Here is a 24,071-nt window from a genome sequence, read left to right as displayed (position 1 = left end):
ACTGAAATCCATAGTCTCTCTCCTTTTTCATTTTCATCTTTCAATTAATTTTTTTAATTGGCTGTTTCCTGAGATAGAAGAATTGGCAAGACAAGCTGTTCTTGTGCTAAAATTTTGGTTTTTGATCCATTGATCCAGAGCTGTTGTCCAGGGGGGGACAAGCTGTGCTCAATGGAAGGTGTTTCCTCCTTCCTTCCCCCAAATGCTGCAGTCATGAACAGCACAGGCAACACCCCCTGCACTTCTTCTGCCTAAAGCACCAGCTGGGTTTGACCTGTGTTCTTAGAACAGACTGACACCCAAATCACACTGGTCCATTTAAGACCACCTTTTTAACTGAAGGGGGAACTAAATAAAAATTAAACGTCCTGTGCTGCTTGTGAGAAAATAAACTTCTAGCCTCTGTATATGATTATGGCTGGCTAAACCATCAGCTCCTTGCTGCAGTACAACACCTTTCCTTTGGCTAGCTCTGCTCTTTTTATTAGTATTCCTTCTAAACCCAGACACAGAAGAAACACATTAAAAAAAAAAAAAAAAAGGGTGTAGGTTTTTGTTTCAAACTGACCGTAATAACTTTTCTTTTTACTTAAATTCCTCCAGCTCCCTTTTGTGGGTTTCGTTACTCCACCTCCACATCAGCCACTGCTGCCGGAGGTTTCTGCGGGCGCAGTTTGGGAAGAGCCGCCCCCAAAGGCAGATTTTGGGTGAGGTGGTTTTGGTGTCCCCTGCCCAGCGCGGTGGTGCCATCGCGTGGCCATTCGCTCACAAAGAAGTTTCGCCGTCCAGAGCACAAACCCCTGTGTGTTCCTCTGGGAACAGTGGTGCTGCTGTGTTGTTTGGATTTTTTTTCTTCTCAGCTCTGTAGGAGTGTCCTGGCCCCATCTTGGGTGCAAAGCTGTTGACTGCTTGTTAGACCTGCATCCCTGAAGCCCGGGCACCTGTCCTGTTTTATGGGAGTCAGTGGATATACCTTGGAATAACCTTGCACCTAAAAGGGCTCTGGATTCACTGTGGCTTCCCAGCACAGCCCTTGGGTTGGTGCATCCCAGGGGGGTCAGGAGTATCTGCAAGTGATACCTGCAGCTGGTACCTCTTCTACACACAGCTAGGTCTGGGTAGGAATCACAACCTATATTGCTTGAAGAAAAGTCTTTTCCAAGAAAAAGCCCTTGTCAGAATCCAGCTTGCACTCTGCCTGAATATGTTGCTTTCCCAGCAACAGCAGCAGCTCAGTCCACCCCCATTTTCTAGCTCAGCAACACTGCCAAAGGACCACAGTCCTGTCAAATAGCTGGATACAGCACACCAAGCACCACATTGTTCTCAGAGTCATGGAAACAGGGCAGCTTTGCTGCACCTTGCTGGCCTTGGAGCGTGACAGTCATTTGCTACTCCAACAGGTGTCTGCTAAGCCTAGTTCACCAGCAGTGCAGTGGAGTGGTGGGTAACTGCACAGAGCCTAAGAATACGAGGATAAAATTATCTCAGTCTAGAGGAGGGCCTGGAAGGTCCTCAGAGGCCTGGAGCAGCACCTCTGCTATGAGGACAGGCTGGGAAAATTGGGGTTGTTTAGCCTGGAGAAGGGAAGGCTCCAGGGAGACTTTACAGCACCTTCTGCTACCTCAAGGGGCTATAAAAGAGCTGGAGAGGGACACAAGGACACATGGTGATAGGACAAAGGGGAATGGCTTTGAACTGAAAAGGTACAGGATTATATTAGTTATTAGGGAAAAAAAAATCTTAACTCTGAGGATGGTGAAGCACTGGAGGTGGTTACCCAAAGAATCTGTGGCTGCACCATCCCTTAAAGTGTTCAAGGTTGGATCAGTCTTGAAGCAGTCTGGTCTACTAGGTGTCCCTATCCATGGCAGGCGGTTGAAAGGAGATGGTATTTAGCTGTACCTGTCAAGCTAAACCACTCTGCTCTCCTCTGCTTGTAGTTAACACCTTCCTGACCTTCAAGAGTCACCTGGTGACCTACCATTTCCAGGCTGATGGATGTGACAGTCCGCTGTCAGCTCACACACTCCTCTCCTTTGCACTGTCCCCACTGCAGGTGGGACCTCACCTGGGGATTTTCACCCCCACAGCACTTAGTCACATCCCAGCTGACAAAAGCTGAGGCAGTGGCAGGTCACAGGTGACACTGCAAAGAATGCTGGTGTTTGAGAGTCTTCCTGCTCAGTGTTTCTCACTAAGCAGGCAGCTCTGCTTGTAAACAGATCACTTGGATATCTAACACCCAGGGGACTTGCAGGCAGTTAATGCAGAGCACTGTGGTGGTCCTTGGGTTTCTAAAGCCTGGGAAACTCAGAAATCCAAGTCTACCCTCAACAGACAAAACCTCTTATGTCACATCCTTTGCTTGTTCAGCTGGGATGGATGAGGACAGCCTTGGACAAGAGCTCTCCTTTCCAGGCTGGGCAAAGCCAGGGAGTTGGCACAAGCTGCTGGAGTGTTTGCACAGGATGCTGTGTTCTTGGGAGAAGCATCGTTGTTCCTGTCTCTGCCCTGTATGCTTTGAGGGTGGAGGGCACTGTCTGGTTTGTTTGGGGACACAAGGTCTGCCAACTATGGAAGAGCAACAGAACTGACAAGATCAGGGCCCTGTGCCAGCCTAGGACATCACTTTTGATAAACCATGACACTGCTTTTTGTTCTCTGTGAACCAACTAGCAAAAGCATTTAATCTCAATGGAGACAGGCCCAGGCAGGTCAGGAGTTCATTAATTTGTCTGTTTGTACTTTTCTGCCCTGAAGTGGCATTAGATTTTCCCCATCAGAAGTGTATTTCCAGCTTGCCCTGTTGCTAAAACAGTTGAGAGGAAAGCAGCCTATCTCATCTCTCACCTGGGCTCTGGTAGCTCAGCCGGAAAGGGGGCTTGAGGGCACAGGGAGGGTTTTAATGCACAATTTCCCGTTCTCTTCCATGTGTAAGGCTGAAACTGACAGTGAAAGTGCTGCCACATCCAGTTCTGGGCTGTTTTTCCAGTGTGTACATGAGTGCTGTAGCTGCTCAGCCAAGGTGTGACATGTTTCTGGGACTGGGGAGTGTGGGAAAGCTCCCCACTAACCAGGGGGTGCAGCTTGTGGGATGGAAGGGACTGGTCTGCTGCCAGCTTCCCTAGCAGGATCAGTCTCACTGGGTAATTGCTGGCAGTGTTTTAGCAGTGCCCAGAGCTGCTTCACCCTCAAATGCCACTCCTGCAGAAATTGTCTCTCACTGCAGAACCTCAGCCCACTGGAGAGTGGATGGCCCTGCACAGCTCTGGGTGGAACAGGTTCTTTACACAGACGGAGATCAAACATCCTGTGCAAAAGTTTGCACAACCTGTAAAGCCAAGCAGAGCAATGTCACGTTCAGAGCTCTCCTGCCTGCAGGGAAAGGGCAGCACTCAACCACCCCTGCACTGGGCAGCGTCTCTGAGGGGCTGCCAGGGCTGAGCCTGGTGCTTGCTTGTGATCACTTGGCAGTCATCAGTTCAGGTTAAGGCTCTATCTGACAGTGTTAGGAGCCAGCTGGTCACAGTCTGACCTGCACCCACCCAAACTGGTGATAGCAGAGTGGAGGAGGCTGCCCTGTCTCCATGCAGCTCCCACGAAGCAGGATGGTTAGGCAGAGACTGTCACTGCCAGAGACAGGAGGACAAGAAATTGTCCCTGGCCCCAAAGTGGCCCCACCTGGGCCACTGTGGGAAAAGCCAGAGGAAAGCCTGAGGGTTTGTGTTAGAGCAGGCTACTTTTGGATCATCATGTTGGGCCCTACTGAGGATCCTGGAGCACAAGGGGCACGAGCAGTGCATGAGAGGACCTGATCTCACTGAATGTGCAGCTGTGGGGGCTGCGTGTGGAGCATCCACAATCCCGTATGAGTCGCTCTGTTCCCTCAATTTGGGCAAAGAGGTGACATGTGAGGTGTGGCATTCAACTGAATGCTAAAGGAAACCCTCTCACAGTGGGGGCTTGGCAATGCTGATTGCTGAACAGTGGGGGCAGAGGGAAAGGGGGATCTTTCAAAGCAGGGCTGCAAGGTAAGGAAAACATGGGGACATCTGTGTCCTCATGTGGCCCAGCAGGCAGTACAGACACTGGAACACACGGAAAATGGAGTGGGGCCCCATTAAACCTAATGCTCTCTCCTCAAAATCGTCATCAGGATCTGATAACAACTTGATGCATCAAGCTGGACACGGTGGGGCAATGGGGGAGGGAGGGGGAGTGAAACGCTGGTTGGGAAAGCTCTGTGCTCACCAGAGGCTGCAGCGTGGCTGGCCCCAGTTAAAATGGGAAGTCTTCGGGGTTGTTTTTCTTGTTTCTCCTCTCTCAGGAAATCTCGTGGGTCTAAAAAACGAAATCCTCTCACTTGACGAGGTCACGGGGGGCTGGCCCGCAGCCAGGCTGGGTTCCCATGCTGCTCTGGCCGTGCTGCCCGGGAGCCCATCACATCCTCGGGCACTGCTCACACGATTTCTGCAGCTCTGGGGGCTCCTCTGCCGGCTCGGCTCAGCTCTGCTCTGAGGAGCCGTCTCGTCTCGGACCTGTTGCAGTCTCCCAGTATAAACCCCCCTTTGTTGGGGCGAGGATGACTTGACAGAGCCACATGATCAGTCAGGTGACAAAATTGGGCACCAAAGCGGAGGAGAATGAGCGGCTGGGTGAGGGCTCTGCCTGCTGATCCTGCCTCTGGACAGGCTGCGTTACTCCTCAGGGAAAAATGAGCGCCTGGCTCTGTCCTCTGCTGTGGAGCTTCACCGTGGTGTGTTTAACAGGTAAGGGCTCCCGACAGAGGGTTTCCCTTCCCTGGCTGAGCACAGTGAAGAGAATGTGCTCCTCATGGGGCTGAGGGAGCGCTGGGCCCCACCATGGGTGCGGTGTGGGCAGGCCTGGGGGAAGGAGGGAAGTGTTCAAACACGGGCAGTGTTGGAAGTGCGATGCGTGCGGTAAATACAAAAATTTTACAGGAAAAAAAAGAAATAGAGTTGTATTACTCTGCATAGTGAGGATTTGCAGAGGCTTTATCTTAAAGCCCAAGGAACAGGATGCCTGTTGGTAGGTCGGGAAAGATCAGCTCTCTGTCCTTCCCTGACTTCCTCAAGGCTCCTGTTCCTACCAAGGTGTCACATGCAAAATAACACATCCTTCAAGTTCCCCTGGAGATACTTCAGGTGATTCACAGTGCTCCTTCAAGGAAAAAAAAAAAAAAAAAAAAAGCTCTAGAAAGCAAAATTGCTGTTCCATGACAGTGTAAGTGCAGGAGAGAAAATGCTTTGTCTGATGAAGTTGAGGTTGTTTGAGCGCTGTTTTTTCACACCTGTGACTGACTATGACTGGTAAAATACACAAACACTTAATTTGTGCTCAAAACTATTTTTTCAGCCTTCTGACTTCTTTTTTTTTTTCTCCAGAAGTTGTTTGAATGATTAAGATACACTGGATACCAAAGGTTATTGATGGTTACTGAAGTTTTGGGAACAATTTTACTACTTTTGGTTAACGTGTTATGGAAAACTACTTTCCATTTAAAAAAATTCCTCTTAAGAGCACCACCATTTGACATTCGAACCAAACAACCAATGAAACATGCTCAACTAAAAAAACCCAACAACAGCAAAATTCATCCAGCTATGGGCAGTCCAAGTTGTTGAAACCCTGGCTGGCAGAGTTGAGCTGTTGGGGTCAGGAGGGAGCTGTGGGAGATCAGACTTTGATCTCGGAGGTCCTTCTGAAAGGTTTTCCCTGGGAATTTGACATTGCCCTTACCTTACTTCTAGTGTTTACATTAGGATTCATTTAATGGATCCCAGGACTGACTCTGTTGCCGGAGGCGAGGAAAAAGCAAACAGACTGGCTTCAACCCCTCAGGCACAAGAGTCAGATGAGGGGAATTGTGCATCGTGGTTCTGGGTGGAGGCTTGGCCACAGTAGCAGTGTTCTGTGTGGGCACCATGGAGCTGCTCTCCCTGCCTTGGACTAATGCTGGCACCTCTGTCCCTTGAATTTGAGCCTGGGGCAAACCAGTGTGTTACAAAATGATCACTGTTAGATTTGGTGTCTCTGTTTTAGGGCCACAGCAAGAAAATGAGATATGTTCAGTTGGTGCTGAACATTATTGGCACAGCTAATAATACCAAGGTTGTGGGTTTGATCCACATATGGGCCATTCTCTTTAAGAGCTGAAGCCCGTGGTTCTCTGGGTCCCTTCCAACTCAGACTGTTCTGTAAATTCTTTAAAACCTGGGCAGGTTTTAAAGCAAGATGGCTGGGTGCTCATCTACTCAGTAGTTACACCAAGATGGATTTTGGCACAAAGCAGGCAGTCAACAACAGGAAGGAGCACTCCCAGCAAACTGTTTCCATGTGATCACAACCTTATAAAGACTCTTTTATCCAGTGGCCTCATCCTGGTGCAGAACTTCAACAGGAGCTGCCATCAGCTTGGTCTGCATGTTGATGTTTGTACCATGGTAGTGCTGAGCACTGGTGCCCACAGTGCCTAGCTTTGCATGGTGGGTACAAAATTAAGAGAGAAATTAAATGCTGGGGGTGAATCAGGGTTGGGGGAAAGCCTGCAGGGATGTGGGTCTGAGACCTGACAGCTTGTGCTGTCATCCTCCTTGTCCTTCCTCACCTACATCCCACTATTGGGTGTCAGCTGCGCTCTTTGACCTCCTGGAAAACCGTAAACCAATTTCTTAGGAGTCCTTGTGTTTTCTGTGCCACTGGGCATGGATTGGCAAGGGTAAGGCTTAGCAGGTGTGTGCTCGTTGAGAGAGCATTTACACCCCACAGTTTCAGCTCCAGCTGCCTACTGGAGCTGTATAAGGTTGGGTGTTTTCAGAAGTTGCAGTAAATACTAAGGAAATCCCTGCCCTCCCTGAGTTCCTGAACCCAGCAGGTGGCACAGCTGCTGAGGCAGGAGCTGCCTGCTTTGGTTTTGCTTTTCTTCCTTTGCTTAGTAGTACACTGCTAAATTAACAATAACCTGCTGCTTTCCATCAGCAGATGATGTTCCAGTCCACCCTGTATCACAGCAAAACCACCTGAGCTGCAGCAACACCTCCTTTCTCTACAGATTTCATCAATCCTCACTCTGATGAGGGATTTCAGAATTAAAGCAAGTCTTGGCCCACAGGTTCCCTTCTGGTTACTGGATGTACCACCAGAACAGCTTTAAAAAGCCCTGAGCCCTTGTCTTTTTTTGGCTGATCTGTTTAAGGGAGATGGGATAAAGCAGTCAGCTACTTGACAAACATCTTCAATCAGATTGTCATGAGATCTCAGAGTAAACAGTCTCAAGGAGCTAACAAAACTGACTGTTCCAGGCAATTCTCACACCACCAGTCAGACCTCCCAGACATTGACATTTACTTATTTGTAGCCTCGTGGACACACTAATCTATTTCTTTGGTAAGTCTCTCATGTGCCAGACATGCTCAGATGCTGCTTCAGCTCCTTGTTCTGTAGTGGAACACAGAGCAGAGGGGAGTTTGTGGACATTAAACAAGGATACATGGTTTAAACAGTTGATAAAGACCTAAATGAGAAAACATTATTAAAGGGAGAAGAATAATTCAGCCACTAATTGTTTTTTCTTCTCTTAGGTATTGCTTCAGGCCAGACAACCAGCACTGAGGTCCCAGTTACATCAACCCCAGCACCTCTCAGTGCAACCAGCACTGAGGTTCCCATTGCATCCACCCCAGCACCTCCCAGTGCAACCAGCACTGAGGTTCCCATTGCATCCACCCCAGCACCTCCCAGTGCAACCACTGCTCCGGCCTCTTCTCCCCCAACTGCTCCTGCAGCACTCTCAGCTGGACTGACACCAACCACTGCAAACCCTGCTGCATCCACAGTAGCTCCATCTGCTGATCCAAGCACAAACACCCCTGCCCAGACTCTGCCCCCCACCATGGGGACTGTCCCCACCTCTGGCAGCAGTGCCACCTCTCAGGCATCTTCAGCAGTGACGGCCACATCCAGCAGTGCCCCAGTGTCCCCTCCAGGAGTGACCACATCCCCTGGGCTCCCGTCCTCAGCTCCGCTCCCCAGCACCCCCCAGCCCTCCAACTGCAGCAGAGTGAATGTCACAGCCTGTGCCCCCTGCCCCCCAGGGACTGTCCCCACCCAAGGTAAGGGTCCCTGCTCCCGCCTTCCGCTTTAGAGGAAAAGGGATTTGTCAGGGGAGGTGGAGCCAGCACTTGTTCTTGTATTGGAAGCTTGGATGGGCAGCAGGAGAGGGATTTAATTCATTTCACCCTTCTGAAATCAAATACTTGGTCTTTCCTGGCCTTGTGCTGTGTTTTGGTCCTTCTGAGGCTTCCCCAGTGGGGTGACAAAGTAGTCGGATTGTGGCACAAAGTGTAAGGCGAGTACAGTTTGATTTATTAGCAGAACATAATTTTGGGCTCCAGGGCCAAATACAAGGTCAATTTCCAGCTGTCTCAAATGTTTGAAAGAGAATCTCTGCTACAGAGACAGCCTTTTTCCATGGCCTTGAGAAAATACTTGGTCAACCTCTGTTGTGGTCAGCAGTGCATAATATAACCTTTCCCAGAAGTTACTTGTAACATGGTTGGGTTCTGATTTCAAACACCACCCCACTCAATGCCACAAAAAAAAATTGTCAAAAAAAGAAAATAATTCTCCAGAATACAAGCCACACACTTTTTGCTTATTCCCTTCACTGCAGGGCACTTTTTAAAAGTAGCTCTGATGGTTTAGGGTGAATCTGCAGAGGACAGAAGTTATCTCCCACCTTCCTTTTGTGAAGGATCTTTGACGGGGCCTTCTCCTCTTGTCTGTATTGGTGGTGCAGCTGCAATAAATCCCACCCAATTCCTCTGTGTGGCTGGGACTGGTTTTGTGGATCAGAGAGGGGTAGAACTTGCCTGCTGGGAATGCCATGGTACCTGTGCACAAAGAAAAGCTGTTGCTGCTTAAGGCAGATCCTTGACTTTGGGCCTTTACTCATCAGTTCTGCTTCCTACAAGCTTAAATTATCAGTAATCTAAAGAATTATATTGGTTTCTTCTTTTTTTTGTGTGTCTCTTTTTTTTGTGTGTTGGAGGGAAAACAAGGAAAATTTTCCTGGCCCCTCAAATTAAAGAAGGAAAAAGCAGTCAGCTAAATTACTGGAGAGCCACACTGATAGCCTTGACTCCCTAGATCATCTTATGGCTGCTCTGCAGGTTGCTAACAGTGGACAGCAGCCTAATTGGCATGAACATTGCAGTTTCTACCCTTTATGAGTGCCTTGCCAGAGGAGCTGCATCCCAAAGCTTCTGCCTTTGTGGCAGTGATGTGTCCTTGCAGACACAGGGGTTTCAGTCAAGTCTTGCAATCCTGACCCTGAATTTTTGTCCCAATTTAGGCACCTTGAGCTGTTTGTGCTGCGCGGGGGGCTTGTGCATTGGCCCCAGTGCCTGCAGCCCCTGCCCACCTGGCCACTACCAACCCCAAAGTGGGCAACCATCCTGCCTGCCCTGCCCACAGGGGTATTACACCAGGTGAGTGACTGAGCCCCTGAGCATGGGGACTGGGTGCTAAACCACAAAACCCTCCCAGCCAGAAAAATCTCTTCCTTTGGGCTGTAGGAAAAGTGCTGCCAGGGTTGTTTCTCAGAGGCTAAATTCTCATCAGGAAAGCTTGGTGTGGATATGCTTGTGCTGAGGACTGCTCCTCTGTGGGCTTCCCTTTTTTACCCTCATGCCTTTTGTCTGCACTGAGGGAACATGTTATTTCGTGGTGGGGAGACACTTGGCAGTGAGGTGTGGGTTCATCTCCTCAGCTTTTCTCTAGGATATGTCTGACAAACAGGTTCCATCTCCCTGCTTTGCCCAATTACTTTCTCAATCCCTGTTTTCTTGCCCCCAAGGCATCTCATTACATTTGAGTTGCTGGCATCTAAAGCAATACCCTCAGCTGATGTAGTGTGGAAAAGCTGACAAGACATCCCAGCCAGGAGCCCAGTCTTGCAATTCCACCAGGCTGACTGATCCAGGGATGCTGTACAAGTGTCCTCTGGCTGTGGGGACATGTGCATGTGCTGCTCTCTCCACTCCTATCAGATTTTCTCTTGCTGTATCCATGTCGAAAACAGTGGGCTGTGTCCTTTGTGGGGTAGCAAGGACAGGAGGGGTGGCAAGAGCCCCCCAGAACTGTGTCCATTGCAGGGCAGCTCCATTTGGATCATTCCTGGGCTGTAGGAAGGGTGACCTGGCTGTGCAGTTTGTTTGCAGCAGCCCCTGAGTTTGAGGTGCCAGCAGGATCTTCCTCTGTGCTCTCCTCTGTGCTCTGCCCTTGCAGTTTGTGCTGTGAGGACCTGACTTAAAAATGTACCCCCAAATTGCTTTAAAAAGCAGCCAGGAGCAGTCTCCAGGGCACACAGAGCTGCTGCTCTTGGCATGGGGGAGAGGGCCAGGGAGCAGAGAGGCTCAGGCAGCAGTGCTGGGCTGGTGTGTGCCAGAGCAAGGACCAAAACTGGGGGGATCTGGAGGGGACCTTGGGGGTGCAGTGTGTGCCTGGCCATCTCCTGGTGGCTGCCTGGGCCTCAGGGCTTCAATGGGACCATTTAACATTTCTGTGGTATTCGGAGAATTTAGCCTCCCTGCAGCTTTGAGCAGCTCTGGCTGGTGCAGGCCCTGTGTTGGTTTGTTTTCAGCAAAGCATTTGCTGTGTTTCCAGTTGGTTTTGGGGTTTTGATTTGTTGGTTTTTGGTGGGTTTTTTTTCCCCTACAAATCTCATGCAGCCTTACAGTTTCTGAAGGAATTAAAGAGCATGTCCTTGTTTTCCTCCAAAGCATCTCTGAGTATTTTATCAAATTCCTTTGATAAGGAATTGAGGGGGATTTGACTCTGTTAGTGATGAATGTAAGAGCTTCCTCTTTCCCTGCCTTTGCCTCATTTCCTCCCCCTCCTCCTGGAGGTCTGACATATTGCCCCCCTTTTCCCACAGTCCCTGCTATTTAAGGTCAGGGCTCTCACAGGTCACTGCCTGTGGTTTAGGTCCTTTTTTCAGCTCCTGATTCCCAGCAACAGAGCAGCTCCTTTTGAAATGGATGCTGAACAGCAAACACCTTTCCTATTCTATTTTCAAGATTGAATTTAAGAGTCTGACTTAAGCCAAGGGTTTTCAGTCTGACCACAGCGTATTTTTAAAGACCTTCAATTCAGATGGTCCCTTTCCATATTGCCCACAGGCAAAAGGGCATCTCTAATGTTATTAATACAGAAAATTTCAGGTTTTTAGTGAACCTTTTATATTCAGGTGAGTTCAAACCGATGTTTTTCTGCCTGAACTCCTTTTTCATAATTTCTCTATTTCTAGACTAGTCAGTGACATGTTCTGCCCTGTCTTCTCCAAGTGGATAGAGGCTTGGGTGACCTAAAATTGTGTTCCACTGTGCTCCCTTCCCTGCCAGCTTCCCAAGGAGCACTGTGTGTCTTCCCTGCCCACCAGGACATTTTGCTAATGAGTCTGGGGCTGCAGCCTGCAGAGCCTGTGAGCGAGGTAGGCTTTGGTCTGTGTTTAACCTCAATGCATTTTCATCACATGATGCTTTTTCCCAGGGGCAGATGCAATTACCAGGTAACTTAAAAGCACTGAAGGGTAAATAGGCTAAAAATATCCAAGCTGATCTCTTCCCTATTCTGTTGTTATTAAAATTAAAAGAGCAGATCTCAGCCATGCTTGTTTTTGCAACAAGTTAATGCTAACTCTGCAATGGAAGTCAGGAGAAAAGTTTTATTAAATTCAGTTTTAGCACAAGTGGGAAGTGTTGTCAGGAAACAAAATATTCTCTATTTCTGATAGCAAAAATGAGTCTAAAGCATCTTTGTTTTCATTTAGACAATCTTCTGCAGTCTGAATATTAAGTGTAATACTCTCCTTGTTTTCCACACATTAAAACTGGGGTTTTAAAAAGGAGCTGCTTTGCACCTGGCTAATGCCACTCAAGCCTGGTGTAATGTGTTTGCAGATGGGGTAACAGCATGTGCAGAACAGAACAGCACTTACCTATGCAAAACCCTAATTAACACATGCAGTGCAGCAGCTCCTCTGCACCCAAAGTGGGGTCCTGCTTGAACATGCACAACTGTTCTTTGAAAATCCACCCACTGAGCTGCTGGGTTGTACCTCAACCTTGGCTGTCACTTGCTGAGTTTGGGAACAAAATCTGACTGGTGACAGTGATGGGGTCTGTCAGTCCCTTTACTCAGCAGATTTAAACACTGTGTTAGACAACAGGGGACTCTGTGGGGTTTGCCCCTAAATTCTGCAAGAATAAATGTAAAAAGTTCCTTTTTTCTTGCAGGGAGAGGGGAGGTGGGTTTGGTTTCATCCTGCTGTGCCACAGCCTCTCCTGCCCGGTGCAAATCCAGGTTTGAGGCAGATCTTAACCCACATCATGTCCAATTCCTCTCTGAACCTTAGCTCTGACCACGTTGTGCATCATCAGGCACTTCCAAACCCGCCTGAATTCCCAAGTGCTGCTCTCTCAGCTTTCCTAGTGGTGTAGTGGGACTCACAAGTTGGGTCTTGCTGGCCCCTGGGCACTTTGGGGCACTTCACTCCTTTTTGTGCTTTGGGAAGGGTCTGTACATGTCCTCCTGCCCATCCTGCTCCTTGTGGTGCAGGGAGTGAGGCTCTGCTGCATCTTGGCTGGTGGGTCTTGTGTCCTTCCTTTTGCAGGGAAGAAGATGCACTCCAGACTTCCTGGGGTGGGGGAAGGCCTGGAAGGACTGGGGTGACCAGAGAAGTTTCTCCAGGCCAGAGACCTGCTCCAGCTGAATAACTTGGGAGTTGGCACTGGAATCACCTGTTCCAGCTTCATTCCAGTTCAGCCTGTGGTGCTGGGAAGGGTGACAGGTTTCTCTGTCCCCTTGGCATGGTTTTGAGTGATGTGAGATTCACCAGGGGAATCTGCCAGAGCCCTCCATGCATCCCTCAACATGGCAGAGGACAGCAGGGAACTTCCATTGCTCTTTCAGAGCTTTTGACAACTATAACCCCAAATGCCCTGAAATGCCACTTGAAGCATTTTGTGGGGAGTTTGGTTGTTTGTAAAATGTACATGAGCACATTCACAGTGATGTGGGGCAGAGATGTGGAGGTAGGATCCTGAAGCCTTACCCTTCTCTTTTTCAGGCTATTTTAGCTCCAAGCAAAATGCAGCTTTTTGTCTGCCTTGCCAGCCAGGATCATTTTGCAAGTAAGGAGCCTCCTGGGGTGCAGGATCTCAGATGGGCAGGGATGGGGACGTTCCTTTTAGCCACTGAGCTGGAACCACCAGTGTAGTGCCCAAAGACAAATCACCTGCCATTTCAGCTGTAGGCTGGGGCTTGAAGCAACCTGGTCAAGTGTCCCTGACCATGGCATGGGGGTTGGAGTGAGATGATCTTTAAGGTCCCTTCCAACCCAGACCATTCTGTGGTTCTGTGTGAGAAGCTGCGGTGGAGAAAGACACCCACAAAATGGCAAAGGTTCCTGGAGACTCCAGTTTGTAAGAGCTGGCTTTGGTGGGCTGGGCTGGTGTTGGAAATGCTCATCCTACAGCGTGTCCTGCCTCCTCTCCCCTGCCAGCACCACCAGCTGCTCGGCCTGTCTGTCCTGCCCCGGCGGGCAGGAGGCTCCTCGGGAGGCGTCGGAGGGGTGCGAGTCCTGCCCGCCAGGTAACTGCAGCGGGAGGGAGGCTGTGCCCGCCGGGAGCACAGCTCCAGCTCATTCCAGACTCCTCATCCGGCCCCGGGGCTGCAGGTGCCCTGCAGAGCAGAGCTGTGCCCTGGCAGGGAGGGATAGTGCCGGGAGGTTTGGCTGGGTGCTGTGCCAGACCTTCCCACCGGGCTGGTTAATGCCTTGGAGCTGTGCTGGTCCCCAGCATGCCAGGGAGCCCAAATCCACAGCTGGGTAACAGCTCCAGCAAAAAGCACCTTTGTCGGTGGTGGTGACTTTGCTGAGGAAAGCACAGCCTTGCTGCCAGAGATGGATGTTCTGCGGGAGCAGCCTGGGGCAGAGGGACAGGGCCCTGCTCCCTCCTTCCCCTGCTGTCTGGCACAAGCCAGGCTGCGGCAGCTGAGCCGGCAGGGCTCGGGCACAGCACTCCGGCCACCCCCATGGCAGGGGCCAGCCTCCAGTCTGGACACAGCCCCAGGGGTGTCTCACAGCCAAGCTGCATTTTAAACGTGCAGGAAAGCATTTTACCACTTTCAGACTTGGAACTTCTGTGACCTGTCTCTCCCACAAAGCTCGGGAAACTGAGCTGTGCTTTGAAGTCTGCTCAGTGAGTTTCAAACAGCTGGAAAAGGTTTTTGAATCCAGAATTGGAGAGGATGAAACACTGCTGACCTCCAGCTCCCATTTTCCCCTACATTGAAGTCAGAACTCACTGCTAAACCCCTCTCCCACGTACTCCTACTCACACTACTCTGTTTGCCACGGTCTGACCCCAAATATTCTTTAGTCCCTCTATCCCTGTTTGTTCTGTTCTGACCCTTTGCCACCGAACCAGGACCAAAGTCCAGGCTCAGCTTTTGTTATGCACATGAGCACTTAATGCTCTTTCTCCCCGTGGCTTTGAAAGCTGATCCATCCATATGCAATTGCAAAGATCCTGGGGTTTAGTCTCAGACCTTCATATTGTGCTTATTTGCTATTTAGGTACATTCAAAGGCCCCAGGGACAACAGATGCAAGACCTGCAGGACAGGAGAGTACCAGCTACAGAGGGGCAAGGAGAGCTGTGAGCTGTGCCCAGAAAACCACTACTGCCCTGTGAGTCCCCACCAGCTGAGGACAGCCTGTGCTAGCCAGAGCTGTCCCATGACAAGCCAAATACAGTTCAATTAACGCTTTCTTTTTCCTTGTAATCTGAGCTTCCTTTCTCTTAAACATAGGCAGGGCTGTGATACAGGGAGATGATTAAAATGACTCCAGGAGTGTGGCTTTGTGCCTGGATTGTGGTTTCTGCCTGCTCTTACTGGGGCACGAGGGGATGGTTGTGCATTAATGAGGGGGTTTGAGGTAGGGACTTGCTGTGTAACACCTTCTGCTCTTCCCCACCCTCTAACACTGCAGGGGTGGATGAGGCTGAATTTAATAATGGCAGGCTCATTCCTTTATTTGTTTTCCCCCCCTAATGATAAAATGTTACCTCCCTTTGCCCTGGTTGCCTTCTGCATTTTGCTGGTGCTGAGTTACTTCTTCTCTTGGGCAGAGCCCAGATGTGAAGCCAGTGAAGTGCCCTCCCGACGCCTTCTGCCCCAGGGGCAGCGTGGAGCCCTCCTACTGCATGGAACTCTTCCTGTACAAGGCAGGGGAGTCCTGCCAGCTGACCCCTGCCACCGTCATTGTCCTGGCCACCTTCTCAGCAGGTCAGTCTGGCTCCTCTCTGTCCTCTGCTAAAACCCCTCTGCAGCTGTGTTGAACCAAGCACTCTCTGGGTGGTATATTCTGTGTTTCTGGAAAGCTGGATTTCTAATGAAAGTTCTTCTGGCTGCTTTCATTGCCTGTGGCAGTCCTTTCCCTGCTCTGATGGAAGGTGGCACAGTGCTGAATGCTTCTTGTTTGTCCCTGGGAAGCAGGGATGTGTATGGGCCCTCAAACAGGGATTCCTTGGCTGCACAGAAGTAGGAAACAGGACAATTTCCTTTTGCTATGAGACTTTGTTTCCTGAAAGCATTCCTGCCTTAAGTCACGCCACAGCAGAATGGGGAGCTGCTGGCTCATGCAGTGTTGGTTGCATTGATGCCAAATGTTCCTTGTATCCAAGAGTCAGGAGCTGCTGAGTGTGGGGAGCATCCCTCCAGATGCCACCTGCTGTAAATTAGCTCACTAGGGTAAGCTTAATGAGTGGATGAGCTTTTCAGCTGGGAAGCTGCACCATGAATAATCATTCCAAAACAATAAATATGCATTTTTAGTCTTAGGAAAGGGAAAAATAGAGTTATCTCATTTTTAATCAAAGTTGGGGGGAGGTTTAATCAGAGAGTTATGATGAAAATTAGCAACTATTGGTGCTGTGGATTGCAAAAAGGGCAGATGAGGAAGCTGGGAGGAGGAATCTGTCTCCTGTGCCCAGAGAGATGAAGAGAAATCCCTAAGTGCCACTTACACTACCAGAGATGAGAATCTTGTGTCAAGAGAGCTAAGTCATAGAGATGAGTAAGCCAACAGAGGATAAAGAATATCCAACAAGGCTCATATTCACAGTTGCTATGTTTCAAATGTATTTTAAGTACTTCCTGAAGACCCATTCTCCACTTGGCTGGCTGCTGTTAAAAGGAGAGGGAGGAAAGATTAAATACATGTGTTACACCCCACAGTGAACCAGACACAGCAAAGCTGCTTCTCCAACAAGAAAGCAACGTTCTCATCATACTTGTGTCCTGGCAGCTGAGGAGGGGACAAGGACAGCAGGGTCTGCAGGAGCTCTAGCAGCACTCTGACTGCTGTCTCCATGGGGCTGGAATGCCAGGGGGAAGCTGACGAGGGTTGTTCTCACAAGCTGTGGCTTGGAGCCATGAGAAAGGTCCTCCACTGACCCCTATCCCCTCATGCCAGGCTGTTGTCCAAAAATCTGCCAAAACAGATGCCATCTGAAGCGAGTATTAATTTGAAAAAGTAGATTAAACTGAAGGGTATGAAAAGACTGCCCAGAGAGGGACAATGGCCCATTAACCAGCATTTGTGATAAACAAGTCTGAGGGTCAGGGAACAGCATTCCTGCCTCTCCCAGAGCTTGCTGCAAAGAGGGGGAAAGGAAACAGCCCACGCAGGAACCCGTGAGTTTTTCACGGCTGGTCTCACAGATTAAGTGTTTACCATGAGGCTGTCTGCTCACACAGCTGAAATTTGGGTGTATTTGTCTGGCCATATTGCATCACAGCGACAGATTTGTGCTCTTCTGTTCAGATAAATTTTCTCTGATGATGCTTCTGCCAGAAACAAACGAACAGAATGTCGCACTACTCGAAATTTGCCAATTACTTCCAAGTCTATGCCCAATCCAAAAGTAATTTTTCCTGACAGCTTTGATCTCAGTCTAGACTCAGAGTTAATCTAGCTTAGTTACATCTTGTGCTTCAGTGTGAGTGCTGCACAGAGGAAACTAATTTCTCAACAAGATCCTTTTGGTGGGGTCTGCAGTGAATAAGATGCCAAGTGAAAAACAGTTCCAGAGAGTAGAGCGTAAATGAGAATAGGAAAGCAAGTTACTGAATTTCATTAAAAGTTGTTGTTATTCCTTGCAGAGTTAAGCTGAACTGCTGAAGCTGAGTGTTATTAGTGCTAGTGGAACCTTTTCCCCCCACTCTGTTTTGGAGAGGGACAGAATATGTAGGAGAAAAAGCCCCTTATTTTATCAGAAGAGAATACCTGAGTTGAGAAGCCTTAAACATCACCTGACACTTTACCTTCCTCTCTGGGAATAACTACCATTCCTTTCCTTCCAGGTGGAATCTTTGTTGTCTTTCTAATAATTCTGAGAAGCCGACAAGAACATGGCACGAAATCCTTGAAGTCTTTGTTGCTGCCCCGGGGCTCAGGACACGCCACCTACGGGGGCACGGAGCACACAGAGCCAGTCTATGCTGGCTGGTAGCACAGGCCATGGCCAGCAGCCTCTCTTTCCCCTGGGGCAACACAGATGTAGCTCTGGGCAAGGTGTTTAACCATGAGCAACCTACTTCTGTATAGCTAAACTCAGGTGGGGAATAAAATCCAGTCTTTGAGTTGTGGCTACTTGTGCAAACCAACCCAGCTCCCTGCTCTGCTGCACTGGGCTGATGAGAGAAGTCTTCCCCTTCCAGTTCTTGGCTTCTTTCACAAGTAAATACTTTTCTCCTTTATTCAGGGGGGAAAAACCCTCCAAAAAGCAATCAGTCCTATCTGTTTCTCAGTTTTAATAGTCAGCTCTACAGAGTGAGAGTGACTGCTCCAGTTATTGAGGTCCCTCTGATACAACACTCACTTCCACTCAAACTAACAAACTAACATGAATATACCTCCTTTTAATAATATGCAATTTTTTATTTTGTTCCCCAGTTTCAGAGTTGTAGCATAAGCACAAGTCAAGGGAAGGGATCCTAAAGCTCTCCCCTTCCTTTCAGTTGCAGGCAAACATGTGCAACTAAAGGAATGGTTGATTCCTGGACAAATGTCCCTTTTGTTTCCTGCTGTCAGGTGGTGTTTCAGAGTTGAGCTACAAGGGAGCAGCATGGTGCAGGCACAGAAGATGCCTTGCACCTTTCTGCATGCTGGGGAGAGGGGCTGTAGGAGACCCACTGCCTAAATGCCTGGGCAAAGTTCTGTCCCTGATCCTGGACACTGATCCCTGATGCTGGACACTGCACCCCCCATCCAGGAGAGCAGCACGAGTTGTTTGTACCCATTTGCTGTGGCACTCCAAGCCCTCTGCTGTGCACCCAGCCCAGTTTAACCATCTGGTTAAACTAATGGGATTTGTATTTTCCAGAGATGATTCCTGTGTGTGCCTGGTTGACTCTTGTTGTTTGCTCTATGTCCCCTATTATATTTTTCTCTGGGCAATGCTTAGCCAGCATTCCAGGCAGTCAAAAATGCCCATCACCTGTGCTGGAGCCAGTGTCAATTGCTCCATGAAACCAGTACCTGTGGCCTCTTAACCTTCCCACCTTCTTTTCCTTTTCCTCCTGCAGTGACATTCCCACACAGGTGCTGTGTAAACCCAGCCAGCTGTGACCCTTTGTGTCAATGCTGTGCTTCACCAGCTCTCAGTGGCCAGTGAAAACACAATCTCTGTCACAAGAGCCACGATTTTAAATGACTCTGCACAGAGGTGGTAGCAGGTGTTGCTTCTCACTTAATCTTGCAGCAGCAGAGATGGCTGAAGGAACCCAGCTGGGGGGGTTAAGTGGTTCCTGCTCATTCTCCTCTCCCCAGGGAAGCTGTTGAAAGTGTTTAAAAGGATTAATAAAATAAATCAGTTCTCTGATCTCTCTCAGCTCTGTCAGGTGAGTAACTGGTGCAGGAGTGGTACATCAGCCATTGGGCACACAGGTTGCCCAGAGAAGCTGTGGCTGCCTCATCCCTGGCAGTTTTCAAGGCCAGGTGGGATGGGGCTTGGAGCAGCCTGGTCTAGGGGAAGGTGTCCCTGTCCATGGCAGGGGATTGGAAGTGGATGGTCTTTAAGGTCCCTTCCACCCCAAACCATCTGTGATTCTAGTCTGGATCAGCAGCAGCAGGGATGGTACCTACCAGCATGGGCAGGGCTCCGTGCAGTCTCTCCCACTGCTGATTTAGGAGAGACATGAAGTTTCTCTCTGGCCCAAGGCTGTGGTTGTCCTCAGAGCAGCACAGGGACACAATCCTGATGTACAGCACCAGCTGACCTCAGCAGAAATATTAGCCACCAGTATAAAAGCAAATCTCTGAAATGCTTTTTTTAAAAATGTAGCTGCTGTCACATGTGGGAGACTTCACACGTGAAGCCAAACCAGACTCAAAAAACCTGTCTGAAAAAGTCAAACAGTCAAACTCAGACCTGACCAAGCAGGACCAGCATTTGTGAAAACAGCAAAAGGACCCCGAGGGAGCTGGGCTTGCTAGCCCCAGCTCAGTGTCACAAATGCCTGTAAAATTATGAGCAACAGAGAGCAGCACTGGAAAAACTGGGCTGCAAGAAATGTCAGAAGTTCTGTGATAAGCTACAGTGTGAAAACAAGCCACAGCAGAATCATTATCTCCTCTGTGGAAACATAAAACAGTATTTCCAGGGCATCTCTAGGAAGGCCTGGAGTTAAGTTTTCCCTATGAGAGAAAAAACCCTGTTCCCTCACTGCTAAACCATGCTTGCTTAGTATGTATCAATTCCACTTTTATCTTTAAAGAAAAAAAAAAGGTGCCAAAGTAAGTATATAGAGCTGTTTTACAAAAGAGACTTAGCAACTTCTTAAATAACTAGGAATAGAATTCAACATTTAATAAGACATTAAAGTTTCTCAAGCAGTCAGACATGGAATAATGAAACTCAACAATGTGGAAAAATCCCATTAATATGTCTTTCAAGATATTTTGCTTTTCCAAGTAATTCAAATAAAACACCTCCTAAAACCTGACCATGAACACAAAGCTATTGAACAAAACAGACATTTACTCTGATTATTTTTCCTAGGTTGTATGAAAATACGTCTAACATACTCAACTGAAAATTGTTTCCATGCTTGCTCACGTGTAAAAGAACAACAAATTCTGAAACTGGCAGTCATGTATCAGCTTTTTGTTAGAAAAGGAAAGACATTTTGCTACTTTGATGGGCAAGACACAAAGAACATCATTTAAGGCCACATAATATGCCACAGTTAATGTTGTTTAGGTTAATTTGTAACAGAAAATCCTTCAAGTTGCTGAATGCTAAAAAGTATTGAGCTGCATCATGAGAAAGCTCAAGTCTTAAGGATTGTTTTACCTTGTATTTGAACAGTGGAAGAAGAAAAACAATGTCACAACTCTTCTGTCTTCTTTTTTAAACAACACTTTAGCCTGTTTTCCCAGGCTGCAGAGCAAGGTACAGAAGCCTTCATTACAGTGCACCTAAACCCCACCTGTCCTGGTACAGAAACCAAAAACTCTCCCACATCACCACCTGAGTGCCTGGGCTGGGCTCAGTGGGCAGAAGGAGAGGCTGATCCACACTCCTGAGCTCAGCTGTGCCCAGCAGCAGGAGGAGATTCCCGGGGAGCCCCAGGGAACTCCGGGGCTGCAGCCCCACCGGAGCAGCGAGAGCAGGGAGAGGTAGAAGGAAGCAGAAGCTCGAAGAGCCCAGCTCAGACCTGCTGTGTGAACAAAGGGTCCCCCTGTCCCACAGGCAGCACGAGGGGTGCCTGTCCTGCATCCTGCCGTGTGAATGTGCCCGCAGCCCCAGCCAAACCCAGCTGCTGTCACTGTGTCACTGCAGCGCTGCCTGCCCGGGGCACACAGTGCCTGCTCAGCTGGGCGTCTGCCTGAGCACCCGGGGCATCCACAGTCACAGAGCTGGTACATGTCAAGAGGAAAAGGCAACAAAACAACTAAAAAAAAAACCCCAAAACGAACCCCCCCTCCCCCCCCAAAAAAAAACCAAGTTATGAAAGCAATGGAATGTAAAGGAAAAATTTTATAATAACTTATTCAAAGGTATTCTTACAAAGCCTTCCTTACACGGTTTAGTATTCAAAGAATGGTCCCAATGACATCAAATTCCTTCATTTTGTTTTAAAGCAATGAGGAAAATATTTGTTTTACTACCTGAACTCATTTTCCTACCCTTGAAACCTGATATCAAAGAAACATTCATAATACCATTTTTTAGTTTAGATGTTATGCACAGGACTGTTCTTTAGCCCCATGGCAGAGAAAATTTTCCCTCAAAATCAATTAAAGAATCTTGAATTTTAACGTGAGTGCAAGGCTTGGCATACCATTTTAAACAATGCAAACATGTAACACTTCCCCTGATTTGAACTCTGCTATTTCTTCAAAATTATATGAAAAAAAAAATTAACCTTCCAACAGTGTTTATAAAAACTGATTCAAAAAACAAAGCATTTTGGTCACAAAACAGAAACCAAAGTGTTCAGCATAGGGCAATGCAACATTTATAACCTCTTTCAATTAATATCGTCTAATAAAACCAAACTTTTTATGTGCTGGGAATAAATGGGGGTTTTGGCAATTCCATGAACTATATCAAATCCTGAAGAAACACTTTGGGGAAAAACCATGATATAGCAAGGCTTCATTTTCAAAAGGGCTACACAGAATTCCTGCACTATTAAGGACAAACTAAGCTAGAACATTCACAAATGGCTCAGTGGACATGGAGGTGCACGTGGTGCTTACGGAGGGTGGGTCACAATGGCAAAAATCAAAATGTGCTTGGAACGCTGCCTGATCACACACCAAGGATGTGCACTGGGAAGAAAACTGGCACAGATGTTTTTCTTTACAGTTTTTTCCTAGTTCTAGTATTATTTCTGTCGATCCTAAATCTTGTATATTCACCTGTGAGTTACTGAGGACCTAATGCTAATGGGGGTGAGGAATTCAAAAGAGCTTTGCTGACACAACACAGTGGTGACAGGATAGTCAAGAGCAGAGCTCCTATAAATGTAACAAAAAAAACCAAGTAGCCAGTTCTATACAAACTTTGTGCAAAGGAACAGAGCAAGGCTAAATTTCACTTAAAAATTCTTACATGCTGCTTCAAAAACCCATTTCACTTTTACTTGTTTTGAATTTACTTTTTGCACTCCAATCAAATTTCAATTTCTGTTTCATTCATGGGGGTGGTTTTGCTTCTTGTTGGGCATTTCTTGCATTATCACAAAGTTCAAATGCTTGGACTCCAAGCATTCCAAAGAAAAGTTTTCCTCTGCATTTTACCTGCCATTGAGAAAATAAAAAAAAATCAAGTAATTTTCCCCAAGTAATAGCTTTTGAAAGATTTCTTTTTAATAAGCCATAAAAATCCTAAAGAATTGGGCCTAGATTGCAAGACAATATCCCTTTAAGTCCAGACCTGTACAGCTCTGCAAGATCAAATAACTTCATATGGGATGAAATACAGGAAAAAACAGTATAGAAAAAAATCTACAAAGTCAGATTCCTCCTCTCTGGTACAGGGCGTGCCTTTCCCACCACGCACCACATTTCTTGGTGGAAGGATATTTATGATCATGATGGTTTAAGAACAATTTTAAGAGCACAAACCAATTGCTGTGTGTGTGGCTGTAGTGAGAGACACACCTGGGTCATAACTGGCATTCAAGCACTTGCTCAAAAACACACAAGGCAAGCAAATCTCATTGGGACCACAGACCAAGCCATTTCTTACTCATAAGGACTTGAGAACTAACAACTTCTTTCAAGGATATACTATTTTAAACATCTGTTGGTTGACAAACACTAGCTCAAAAAACTATGTTTACGCCTACCTGGTTTGATTTTAACCTACCTCCAACCTGCAAGTATTTTGGAGGGAACATTTTACATTCGTAACAATTCAAGTGTAACTGTAATGCTGAGTAATAAGTTTGGTTTGTCCTGAAGTTTGCTGAACTATGCAGTTCGTTATCAGTGCAGAAGCAGCAGAAAACTGCTGTGGTTGGCTCAGTGGATTTATAAAAAACAAAACAAAAAAATCCCCCCCCCCATTGTAACCTTTACAGAATATACGTAAAATTGTGTCCTTCCCTGGTCATATTCACAACTTATCTACAAGATAGTGTTAGCAGTAGAAACTGCAGTCCATGACTATTTGCATTCAGCTCTCATCCATCTGTTCCTCTTTCTCCTGGGCTTGAACTTGTTCAGTTTTTTGCGGGGTTTCTCAGTCTTCTGAGTTTCAACAGAATCCACCCCGAGAACATGTTCAGAGCAGCATAACTGTCCGTTCAACATGGAATTTAGCACTGTCCTGTCTTGGTGCTCCTTGCAGAAAGAGTTTGGGCAAAAGTGGCAGAAAGAAACAGAAGGTTTGCCACAAACATCACAGTGGTGCCAAGGACACTCCCACTTCCCTGCAATCAAAACCAAAGAGCCCATTAGTGGGGAGTAAAACACAGCATCATCTCCTAAAGGAGCTTTGTGTTGTAGCAGCTGAACAAGGCACAAGTTTCCTGACAAAGCAAATGACAGCAACTACCGGGGCTGATCTCAGCACTCAGAATGCTACATCATACTTCTAAAGCTCAGCTGGCAGCTGCAAGGAGCAGACTTGACACCTCTCATTCAAATACAGCACTCAGCTCCAGCTAGAAGAAATGACTCAGGCTTCACTCAATAACATTTTACAGAACTTGCAGGCTGGCAGAGCATCCAAACATCCGGTCAGCTGTCCCCTCTGTTGCCAGTCTTGCTCAGGAATATCTGGTGTGCTTCACTTACAGCTGCTCTTTTGCCCCAGCATACTTTACCAGTCCTTGTTTTACTTGTTTCTGGGATAACAGGCTTTGCCTACTTCCCTTCCTCACATCTCACCTGACATGGCTGACTGCAACCAGGTAACTCCTGTGATATCTGGAACTGCAACCTGATGTCTGCTGCTCCTAATT

The 24,071-nt window shown here is 47.8% G+C and overlaps 2 protein-coding genes across 8 annotated transcripts in view; one reads left to right on the top strand and one right to left on the bottom strand.

The window, feature by feature from the left end:
* The first annotated feature begins 4,218 nt into the window (after positions 1-4,218).
* LOC101233650 (uncharacterized) lies at positions 4,219-18,973 on the top strand. Its single transcript, XM_012573598.5, has 9 exons — positions 4,219-4,772; positions 7,605-8,135; positions 9,377-9,512; positions 11,427-11,515; positions 13,154-13,217; positions 13,589-13,677; positions 14,663-14,775; positions 15,218-15,374; positions 17,454-18,973. Exons 1-9 carry the CDS (start codon positions 4,718-4,720, stop codon positions 17,600-17,602), a joined length of 1,383 nt encoding a protein of 460 aa, XP_012429052.5. The 5' UTR covers positions 4,219-4,717; the 3' UTR covers positions 17,603-18,973.
* A 2,140-nt stretch (positions 18,974-21,113) lies between these two features.
* The window catches only part of NSD2 (nuclear receptor binding SET domain protein 2), a 97,235-nt gene continuing 94,277 nt past the window's right edge, over positions 21,114-24,071 (bottom strand). For all 7 annotated transcript variants that reach the window (XM_030270573.4, XM_072927934.1, XM_072927933.1 and 4 more), the window contains one exon: positions 21,114-23,537. In XM_030270573.4, the coding sequence (XP_030126433.1) occupies positions 23,272-23,537 (266 nt within the window). In that variant the 3' untranslated portion in view covers positions 21,114-23,271. The remainder of the gene's footprint in view (positions 23,538-24,071) is intronic.

Source organism: Taeniopygia guttata, chromosome 4, assembly GCF_048771995.1.
Source record: "Taeniopygia guttata chromosome 4, bTaeGut7.mat, whole genome shotgun sequence".
Lineage (NCBI taxonomy): Eukaryota > Metazoa > Chordata > Aves > Passeriformes > Estrildidae > Taeniopygia > Taeniopygia guttata.
The sequence above is the reverse complement of the archived record's forward strand: the minus strand, read 5'-3'. Positions and strand labels throughout refer to the sequence as shown.

Excerpts from the sequence above, each read along its gene's own strand:
- LOC101233650 (XM_012573598.5), top strand. The coding sequence starts at position 4,718 with ATGAGCGCCTGGCTCTGTCCTCTGCTGTGGAGCTTCACCGTGGTGTGT. Across the intron at positions 11,516-13,153 it reads CTGCAGAGCCTGTGAGCGAG|GCTATTTTAGCTCCAAGCAA; the intron begins GTAGGCTTTGGT and ends TCTCTTTTTCAG. Across the intron at positions 15,375-17,453 it reads CCTGGCCACCTTCTCAGCAG|GTGGAATCTTTGTTGTCTTT; the intron begins GTCAGTCTGGCT and ends CTTTCCTTCCAG.